Source organism: Lactuca virosa, chromosome 1 (assembly GCF_052849685.1).
Source record: "Lactuca virosa cultivar CGN04683 chromosome 1, Lactuca_virosa_CGN04683_v6, whole genome shotgun sequence".
Lineage (NCBI taxonomy): Eukaryota > Viridiplantae > Streptophyta > Magnoliopsida > Asterales > Asteraceae > Lactuca > Lactuca virosa.
Genome location: NC_136426.1, coordinates 91,508,771 through 91,519,701, shown reverse-complemented (window position 1 = coordinate 91,519,701; position 10,931 = coordinate 91,508,771). Strand labels below are relative to the sequence as shown.

Below are 10,931 nucleotides of genomic sequence, written 5' to 3'. Positions count from 1 at the left end.
CTACAAAACTTTCTTATGAAAAACTAATTCATAAGAACAAGAAACTTACCTTGAAGATTGTTATAGCAAACAATCTTGAATTCCTTCTTCAAAACTTTTGGCAGCAAGCACCACAAGTGTCGTGCCTCTGATGGTTCACACCCTAACCCTAGCAACCAAGGAGCTTGAAGAGAGAGATGTGAGAGGTGGAAATTTCAGCCAAATCTTCTTAGGGAAAGGAGTGCCAAAAATATGAAGGGTATGGTCCTTTATATAGTTGAGTTAGCTTAGTGCCAAAGCTAGGGTTTAAGGAGGAAACCCTAATCCCTTTGCGTGGGGACCAAGCAACCCATTCCCTCCTCATTCAAGGGCTTAGACGAAAACTCATTGGGCTTGCCCAATTGATTTTCGTCCACCTCATCCAACGAGGTCCATGAGCTCCTTTCCTCAACTTTCAATAAATAACCAAACAGACCCTGCATTTTTAATTAATCCAATTAATACCAAAATTAATTCCAATTAATTTCTGATTAATTATTAATTAAATAATACTATTTCCAATTAATATATTATTCTCATAATATATTAACAAATTATTTATTTTGATTTCTAATTAATTTATTAACCATATAATAAATTAATAAACCAGTCTCTCTCTCTCTCTAAAGGCTATCCTATTCAATTGCTCAGTTTGAGGGCAGCCCAAAAGGATTGTGCTATTATCAATTCAAGTATATACCGATTATAGTTATGGGCTTAGACACCTAATCCAATAGATAATTGTATATCAAAAGATCTTTGGGATGAACTGGACAAATTTTTCCTCAACAACAAAATGTCTCACATGCTTCAGTTGCAAGATCAATTCAGAAATACAAAGAAGGGCGCCTCCTCCATCACATAATTCTGTCACACATTGAAGAATCTTGCTAATGCATTGTTTGATGTCGATTATGAAATCACAAAAATAGAGCTTGTTATGCAGATATTAAGCCAACTACCGCCTTCATATCACAACATTGTGGATGTCATCACCAAAACAAAGCCATTCCCATATTTTCTAGAAGCCAAAAATTTGTTATTACTCCATGAGGCTCGTGAAGAAACTACTGATGTTACTCTTGATAATTCCACCACATCTAATGCAGCTCTCTACTCAACATCGACTAGTTCTGGAAAATCTAAAAGTAAATGGAATAACAATCAGGTTGCTTCTTGGGGGGGGGGGGGTAATTCTAGTTCGTATGTTAATATTAATCATGTTGTGGGAAATGTTACGGGTCAACAATCTCATTATGCAGGTGTTCTTAGACAACAACCATCAAATCATAATTTTTTTCAAGCTCCTCAACAAGCATATGTCTTCAGCACTGCACCGTACCAACAACGTCCTTGTTCAGTCCAGCAGCCTATGGAGCGCCTCAAGCCTAGCCGATGTTCATTCCTCCTGGACCAACGTCCTATCTACAGCCGGCTCGGCCCATGCATTCGGCCCAATTTATTTTCTCGGTCCACAACAGCCTCTTGGTCAACCCAGCTTCGCTCACAACATGCCAGCTGCCTTCGGCAATATCTCACTTCTACTCGTCCAAATATTGCATATGTAGTTCAACAAATATGTCTTTATATGCATGTTCCTCGTGAACCTCATTTCTTTGCTCTCAAGCATATTCTTCGCTACCTTCATGGTACCATGTCTCGTGGTCTTTACATACGTTCGTCTCATTTCGATCGTTTGGTTTCTTATTATGATGTTGATTAGGCGGGTTATCCTCAAACTCGTCGTTCCACTTATGCGCTTTGTGTCTATCTTGGTGATAATCTTATCTCTTGGTCTTCCAAGCATCAACACGCTGTTTCTCGATCTAGTGTTGAAGCTGAGTACAGGGGGTAACTAATGTTGTTACAAAATCTGTGTGGCTTCGTGAACCTCCTTCTTGAACTGTCATGTCCCCTATCTCGTAATATAGTCATCTTCTGTGACAATGTCAGTGTTGTGTACGTGTCTTCTAACCCAATTCAGCACCAACGAACCAAACATGTGGAAATAGACTTGCATTTTGTTAGGGGACACGTTGCTATTGGTCAAGTGTATGTGTTATATGTTCCATCTGCTCATCAATTTGCTGATATTTTTACAAAAGGACTTCCTACACAGTTATTTCTAGACTATATAACAGTTTAAGTATTAGTGACCACCCTGCTTAAACAAAGGGAGAGTGTTAGTTTATGTTTATTTATTTATCTTGTATAGTATATGGTCCTTATTGTAAATACCATATACTCGGTTGTACTATTTATATAGATGGAATACACAGAAACTCAAAACGGGTATTTTCACTATCAAACAATCACGTTAGTTTCGTAGGTTTTTTTTGTTGTTAACAATATTTTAAAAATAGTCTAAAATGAAAACTCCATTAAAACGCAAAAAACTTGTCTAAAGCAGATTCAATTTTAGGTTTAAAAACTTAAAATATGTTTTTCTTAGGTGTTCTAATGTTGTTAGGGTATATTCGTTGTTTGTTGCATGTGCTTTATTGTTTAATTGCTAAATACATACTATGCAACGTGATTTTCATACGTTGAAAGTTGAATTAATCTAAAATTCGAGTACCTAGTTTGAAACATGAATTTGTACCGGTTCTTGGTGAAGTCTGAAATCCACAACCAATAAAGTCAAAATGAAATTAAGAAAGAAACCATAAAGGACGATGAGAATTAAATCGAGAAGATATACAACTCCTGAAATTGGGTTTGGTTTCACCTTTGAAAAGGCAATTATTTCATACTAGTGAATAGTTAATGCTATGTTTTGCGTAGAACATTCGGTCTTCAAATTAATAGAAACCAAACCTTTGTTATCCACATGTTCATAGACGAAATCTTTTATGATAAATTCCATGTGGGTTTGTAGACAGATAACCTTTAGTCTTAAATTAGTATACGCAAAAACATTTATATAAATCTATCCGAGTTAGCTAATTGAAGAACCTTTCTTTTTCATATTAGCAAACACATATACAAAATTGAACCTCCACCAAGAACACCATAACAATAGCAAGAACATGAACAAACGAATTATGAAGCTAAAACGGAAAATTTTGGTCCAAAATAAACTTTTTGTCAAATATAAGGGTCTTTTTGAAAATGAATGTTCAAACTTTCAACTAAGAGAAAACATCAAGAAGCACATAAGAGTACATAGCAAGGTCATTTTAGACCCAAATGTTTGTCTAAAAGTATAATAACAAACACAAAAGCATCAAGATTACTTAAGAAATGTTCAATTTGGTACAAAATAAGTGATCAATCTCCACTAGCACAGCCTTTGCACCCACAATGCACACACTCTATCACCTTTTCCTCCCTCAGATGCTTAGGCACTCTACAAACACACGTTGTTTGAAAGTTGTGATCACGTGGTTGAATGCATCTTAAACAGCAAAGTCTTTCATATCCAGCCTGAAATCATGCATTATCATTGTGGTTACAAAAATAACATGCATAGATAGATTTTAAGAAGGGTATCATATAAAATCATGAAAAGCGAAGGAAAAAACTAAATAGAAAATCAGTTATCTTTCTTGCCTTTTTCCATTTTGCAATAATGTTACGATCAGCATACCCTTGATCCAAGCAAAATTCATACAATTCTGGAGAAATTTCCTTCCTACGATGATAAAGATCAAAGATATAGCGACTTTTCTGGTGTGCAATTTTGAAGATTGGCCACAGGGTCTCACATTTTCTCTTCCCATCATGTGGATCATTCTCAGCTGTTCATATAAAAAGGGAAGAAAAAGAAGATATTGTTGTTAAGACTTTAAGAGCATTATAGCCTTTTGGAATTTGCAGAAAGTGAAGTAGTTGCATATCAATGTGATCAGATAATGAAATTACTGCTATTTTCGAGGGAGTTTTACCTTCTCTCATTTTTGCCTGTAATTCGAGAAGAGTTGGCTCTATGAGTTCCCAGCCCTCGGGGTATTTCACGCGGTTTGTCTTCACTTTAGGCATGTTTCTGACTGCAATGATTATTCAATACCATAAGTAAACACAACGGATTCCATAACTAAGATACCAGAAGAATTTACTATTTATCTAATGTGGGTTACAGACAAAAAGCAATTGGGGGTTTCAGATTCACACTTAGGGTTTTCAGCAATCAGCTTCAAATTCAGTGTAACAAGTTTAAAATAACATATAACTTAAATTTTGAATAGCAAGATTCTAATTTATAGATCAGGAATAAATAATCGGGAAACGTTGGAGGAATCGACATTGTAGAAGTTCTCGAAAGATTGGGAGGAATTAAGAATTACTTGTTATTGGAAGAGGAGACGTTGGGTGGAAGCAGAGGAAAGAACCTTCACCGGAGAATGTAGAATCGGAGCTGCAGTTGTGGTCGTGGTCGACTCACCAGACTGTGTTATAGGCGATCTTGAAGATGAGAATCAATACATGCGGATTGAGGAGAAGAGAGTAAAGGCGGTTTATGTTCAATTTCAAAACCCAAACTTTGAATAACGTTTTAACTTTTAATGGATTGACCCGTTGATCCATACAATGGCCCCGTTTATTACAAATTTTGAGACTTGAGTCAGTAATTTTTTTATAGAATCATATAATTTATTTTTAATGAATGATCACTGTAACCCTATGTATTCTATTTTGGTTCAATAATAATCGGGTTTTTTTTAATTCGACTGAACTGAAGACATGATGGATTTCTCGTTCAACCAGTTGAACCCACCGATCCAACCTTGTTTTCAAAATGGAATATAAACATGATGAAAAACTTCTACCATTAAATCTCAAGATTCCCGGATGGATAATATAAGGTTGGCCCATTAACTTTTTATTAACGTATGTTGATATTTAATAATATCATTCGTTATGGACATTTTTATTGACCCGTTTATTTTTTTTATTTTTTTCCGACATATTATATTAGGTAAACTTTCTAAACCAAAAAGAAAAAAAAAATAGACTTCAGTTATCATTAATTTGATCAGAATCGTTATCATTTTATAAATAAACTTTGTCCTTTACTTAGTTCGAAAACAATGATATTTGAGTAATTGTTAAGAGGCTTCTAATTTAGCATTTTACAAAATATTGTTTTACATTTGATTTCATAGATCAAATATCTAGTTTTTTTTTGTTCTTTTTAAATCGTGAAGATGGTGGAACTGGATGCAAATGGGTCTGAAATTTCATAATTCTAAGCAATAGTTTGTACAAGTGCGCCGATTATCGATTACAAAACTCGGGCAATAACTTTTTTAACTTCCACAATCTTAAAATAACTCAAACTCCAGACCCCCTCCAGAACCCCCATTATAATCCAAATACTTTTTCGCTTTCTCTAACGCCGCCGCCTTAGACACCGCCACGTCATACGCCTCCGGCAACTCTGGTGGAGACGCACACCGTATCAAAGCCCAATTCAGCCCATCAAAAAACGGATGCTGTTTAATCTCCGCCGCCCCTCTATGAAACCCCAACCGATTCTCCGGCTCTTTCGCCAACAACCCTTTAATCAAATCCCTCGCCTGAAAACTAACCAGCGGCGTTTCCGGAAACCTAAGACTCTCCAAAACAACATTCGCCAACGTCTGATCGTTCCCTGGACCTTTAAACGGCGTTCTCCCGTACAAAAGCTCGTACAGAAAAATCCCAAACGTCCACCAATCAACCGCACTTCCATGTCCGTCTCCTTTTATAATTTCAGGCGCCAAATACTCATGGGTCCCGACAAAGGAATTTGACCGAGCCTCCGTCGGCTCAGCCACCATCTGTGGAAGTTTCCGGCGTTCTCCGGCGAGGTCTTGTTTTGTTTTCCGACCTTTTGGTGGCCGGAAACATGAGACTTGAACTTGACAGGTGGGTTTCATACAGAAAGGATCAATACAGCTGGAACCAGCGCATGGGCCCGACATCCTAGGTGCCTCTGTGGGTCCCGGACCCGTAGAAGGGGATCGGAGGAGAACCGGGTTCACGGAGCACCGAAGAGAAAGGTCAAAATCAGTCACCATGATGTGACCATCTTCTCTGACTAAAATGTTTTCGGGTTTTAAATCTCGATAAACGATCCCAAGCATATGAAGGTATTCAAGAGCAAGAAGGACTTCAGCAACATAGAATCTACATTCAATTTCAATGTCTATTTTAGTAAAACTGGTAAAATAAATCATGTTAAATTGAAATTGCACAATGCTATAATTTGCATACCTTGCAGCTTGTTCATGAAAGAATCTAGCGGGTTGTTTCTGTCTTAGAACATGAAGATCGCCACCTGGACAATACTCCATAACCAGACACGATAAGTTTTCAGAAACAAAATGAGCGTAGAGTGTAGGGAGAAACGGGTGATCAAGAATGCTTAAAATCTCTCTTTCCATATGAGCTCTAGGCATCTTTTGTCTTCTTTCTAAAAACTCATTATCCATGATTTTAATGGCAAAAGGGTAATTTGTCGAGATTAATTCAGCGAGATAAACAGTACCAATATCCCCACACCCGAGTTTCTTCAACAGATTGAAATGTCCTAACCCTAGAAACCCGTTTTGTTTCATGATATGGTTAATCGCTTGCCATCTTATGTCTTTTGACATGTGAGGTCTGTTTATGATAATACACCCACTGAGATTTCTGTCTTCACTTATGCTAGTACTTGAACTGTATTCACAAATGCTGCTATTTGAGCTTTGAGTGAATTCGCCTTTATCTTTGTATTTTGAGTTCTTATTGCTTATCAATGTGATGGTGGAAAGAGGTGATTTTGAAGAGTCTTTATTCGGTTGTTGTTGTTCTCTTTTGGCTTCTTTCATAGTACAATGGCATTTTTGGCATATTAGATTGGTTTTTTCAGGAGATGAGGTAAAATCTTGCTTTGACTTTTTCTTCACGAGGTTCTTGTTTCGAATTACAGTCTTGACTACACGAGTTGACTTTCCTTTATAGCGTGACTTTGGGGTTGACTTACTTGGTGTAAGATTATTCTTTATGACATTAACTTCGGAATTGACCGATTCCGATGAACTTTCGGCTGGAATACGCGAAGGTGGAGAAGGAATGGAATTCTTTTCTTGTATTGGTTCTTGACTACTTTCCGATTCCGGTACAAGTAAAATCTCATTCAGCTTTTGTGGAGGTTTTACTTTTACACTTTTTGTTGACTTTTCAAGATTCGGAATCTTTGCTGAAGTTCTTGATGTGCTTTCTTGATTCATGGAAGAAACGGAAACGGAAACGGAACCGGAACCGGAATCAGTGCCTTTAACAAAGGACTTGTAGAAATCGGTCAACTTACCGGAATCGGAAAGAGCGGGAGAGCCTGGAGGCATTGAATGTCGTTTAATGGCAGCCATTTCTGAAGCTTGAGAAATACATAAACCCCGTAAAGCTTGTTTCAAAGACACGGGTTCGGAATACCCGATTCCGGAGGAAGATGAATAGCTCATTCTCATTGGTTTCTTTGATGGGTTTTGGTTTTTTCTTGGTGTGTTGCCACCTGTTTCATCTGAATAACTGGAGCCATTGAATGAAGTTCTGATATTGATACCTTCAAATAGCTTGTTGATGTCATCTTCTATATATCTACTGCACCCTTGAGGCTTTTTCTCTTTCTCTTTTGCTCTTGATTGGTGATAGCGATTGGAATAATCACTCACTTTAGGTTCATCATTTAACTCAACAATCTCGTGTGTGCCATAAAGTGAACCCATTTATGATAATGTTTGCCTCAATGTGATAATTACACAGTGCAATGGGTTAAGGGGAGAATCCAGGTATGAAGAACATACTATTAAAAGTTTCTAGGAAAAATATATGTGGAAGGAATCCTGCAATGGGACCAATGGAAAGCAAAGTCAGCCAGATCGCCTTTTCTGCTTTTTTCTTTTTCATCATCATTTAATGTTATAAAGAATACCAGCACAGCTCACTGTTAGGAAAAGAACTCAAGAAAATGAAAATGCATATGAACAAAGAAAAGGGTCCCGAAAAGTGCTTTTTTGCTCAAGGTCCCCACAAGGAGGATTCTTTCACTTCCTTTGAAAATATATTGAAAACAAAATCAACAATGTGAAAATGGTGCACGTTTTAAGAGTGTCATGGCACATAGTTTGTTTTTACTCAATTCCCTGAAGTATTAGGGTTTGATGTTCGTTTTCCAGCTTAATTCCAGGTGATTAAGCCATTAGGTATCAACATTTCAATCAAATCAAATATGCAGCAAAATATGTGATCTAGCATACTACAAAAATCTTGAGAAACCAAATTCACAACAGGCAAAACAGTATTTTTCTTATGATTCGCTCTGGGAGATCAAAATAGATTATTAGTTGTATATACCAAGAGGAGATCTACTGAATTTAAATAACTTCTGTTTTGCCATTTCATCCGATACTTACCAAACGAAAACTCGAGAGCATAAAAACAATCGAAAACGAAATCTCACCATAAGCACAGACATTAAGCTAAAATAAAGCATCAAAATCAACACTAGAATGCACAGCGACCCAATCAATAGAAAAACTTGCCTTCTAATTAGTTGATGTATCAAGCAGATTCGCACATACAAGGTAAAGATTTAACAGTTAAAACAGATAAGATAAGAACGAAAAAATATAAAAACATTGGGAGTTCAAACGCGGAGTTTTCGATGGGAGGCTGGGAACAAACTCCGACATCTGATATTAAATAAGTTTTAAGTACAGAAAAAGAGATAAAAAGTGGATCGAGAGTAGTTGAGCACTTACATGAATATCACGAATGCAGATTGAGACTTGAGAGATCTAGGGTTGGTTTATTTGTTGAAATGAGAGAGAAAGAGTTTTGTGTGTAGCAGTGAGAAATTGAAACGCTAGGTTAGGGGTTTGGAATCTGAGGTAAAATCGCAGAGCATCTGTGGACTGTGGTAGCAGATGGGGGGACTGAAAGGCCATGTTTGAGTGTGATGGATGTAGGCGTATAACGACAGTATCCGATTTGGACGATGGACCCTCAACATCTCTGTATCTGGATCCCTATCAAACACTGTTTGGGTCCCACTTCCTTGGATTAAAATGTTAGATGTCTAATGCCTTGCCTTCCTTATTCCTTGAATCTCGTTATTTATAATTCTTTGGGTTGAGGAGATGTGATAATTTTTTTTAATAAAAAACATATATTTAGCTCCTTCCTAAAAATAAATGAGAAAATGAGTTATAAAGTGATAATGTTTCAAAATCGTTTAAAAAACATTATTTAAGGTTGTATTTGGCGTTCCACAGCTAGCTGATAAACTAGTTCGTTTTTCAAACTTTTTTAAGTTGTTATGTTTGACAAATTAAAAAATAGTCTATGAGCTAGCTTTTTTTTAAAGTTACATAGACTAGTTTTTCAAAAGGTTTTTTAAACACTATCCCTTAAGCTATTTTTTTTAATAGAAAACACATTCTTTTAAATACTATTCTATGTCATTTTATATCTTTCAGTTAGTTTATTAATTAGTTTTAACAAACATCATTTTTATAGATGAATGCAAGATATTCCGGTAAAAAATTAAGGGGAAATGACTCAAAATTGTAACTATGTTTTAAAATCGTTCAAAAAACATCATCCAAATAACATCTTAATATAAAAAACACCAACCCAACTCCCTGTTTATGGGTGACATGACATTAATTGATACATTCTTCCTTTATAAATCGATTTAGGGCTTCTTCATGAATGAACGATGTCTTCTTCCTATTTGATGGCTTCTTCTTCTACTAAATCGATAATCTCCAACTCAAGCTCACACATTTCAAAAGCACAGAAGATATTTGATGATGTAAATCCTTGTGGCTATAGGCACACTTCTCGAATTTGAAAATTAACCATGCTGACTAATCCTGGCAAAAAGTTCAAGTTTTGTCCCTACCAAATGGTAAGTTTAATTGAAAACTTTATCATGTTCTTCTCTTATATATTTGCTTGGTTATGTGATTTTTTTTTTGAATATGAAGTTATTTATGGACATTTAATGACATTGGATCCTTCATATACAAAATATTAATCGCACAACCATGCAAATATATATGATAAGTGCATGATAAAGCTTTCAATTAAACTTGTCACTCGGTTGGGACAAACCCTAAACTTTTTTCTAGGATTAGTCTTCGTATTAAAAAAAAATCACATAACCAAATAAATATATAGGAAAATAACATAAAAAAAGCTTTCAGTTAAGCTTACCATTCGGTTGGGACAAACCCTAAACTTTTTTTTGTCAAGATTAGTCATCGTGTGTTTGATGTTCAAATTCGAAAAGAGTGCCCACAACCACAACGGTTTGCATCATCAAATATCTTCGGTGTCTTTGAAATGTGTGAGCTTGATTTCAGGATTAACGATTTAGTAGAAGAAGACGTAATCAGAAGAGAATAAGAAGTCATTCGTTTACGAAGAAGCCCTAAATCAATATATAAAAGAGGAATATATCAATTAATTTCATGTCACCAACTATTAGGTGGAATAGTTTTGTTCCTATAAAGTTCAACTTTTTTGTTTGACGGTTAGTTATTGATCGTCTTCCTACTCGAGTGAAATCGGATAAAATAGGGATTAAGGTTGACTCAACTCTGTGTCCTATTTGTTCTAGCCATTTACAATATGTCGATCTTTTTCACTTGTGATTTAGCTCGTGAGATACACAAAAGAATGCGGGTTTGGATAGACATGGATATTCCTTATTTTTCGAACGTCACATATATGTTTCAATGGAGTGATTTGCATACGGTGGTCCAGTTCAAACATAAAATTTTGGAATCGGTTTTTATGACACTTTGTTGGGTTTTGTGGTCGTATAGAATGCTATGGTATCCTGGCAATAACAATATAGAAAAACTATCATGCTTGATAATATTGTAGCTTTTGTATTTAAATGTTTTTGTTATAGAAATATTAAGGCCAATCATAGT

The 10,931-nt window shown here is 35.9% G+C and overlaps 2 protein-coding genes across 3 annotated transcripts; both read right to left on the bottom strand.

Annotated features, from left to right (window-relative positions):
* Positions 1-3,120: 3,120 nt before the first annotated feature.
* LOC145105611 (protein BUD31 homolog 2-like) lies at positions 3,121-4,516 on the bottom strand. 2 transcript variants are annotated; one of them, XM_079042708.1, is made up of 4 exons: positions 4,356-4,516; positions 3,906-4,007; positions 3,571-3,758; positions 3,121-3,444 (listed from the first exon to the last, which is right to left on the bottom strand). In XM_079042708.1, the coding sequence occupies exons 2-4, from the start codon at positions 3,997-3,999 to the stop codon at positions 3,289-3,291; spliced, it is 438 nt and encodes a 145-aa protein (XP_078898834.1). In that variant the 5' UTR covers positions 4,000-4,007; positions 4,356-4,516; the 3' UTR covers positions 3,121-3,288. The 2 variants fall into 2 exon arrangements, with proteins under 2 accessions (XP_078898834.1, XP_078898832.1); XM_079042706.1 differs by having other exon boundaries at positions 4,305-4,513.
* Positions 4,517-5,175: 659 nt separating this feature from the next.
* On the bottom strand, positions 5,176-9,059 carry LOC145151236 (serine/threonine-protein kinase D6PKL1-like). Its single transcript, XM_079075328.1, has 3 exons — positions 8,748-9,059; positions 6,217-7,829; positions 5,176-6,129 (listed from the first exon to the last, which is right to left on the bottom strand). Exons 2-3 carry the CDS (start codon positions 7,710-7,712, stop codon positions 5,283-5,285), a joined length of 2,343 nt encoding a protein of 780 aa, XP_078931454.1. The 5' UTR covers positions 7,713-7,829; positions 8,748-9,059; the 3' UTR covers positions 5,176-5,282.
* Between the last annotated feature and the right edge of the window lie 1,872 nt (positions 9,060-10,931).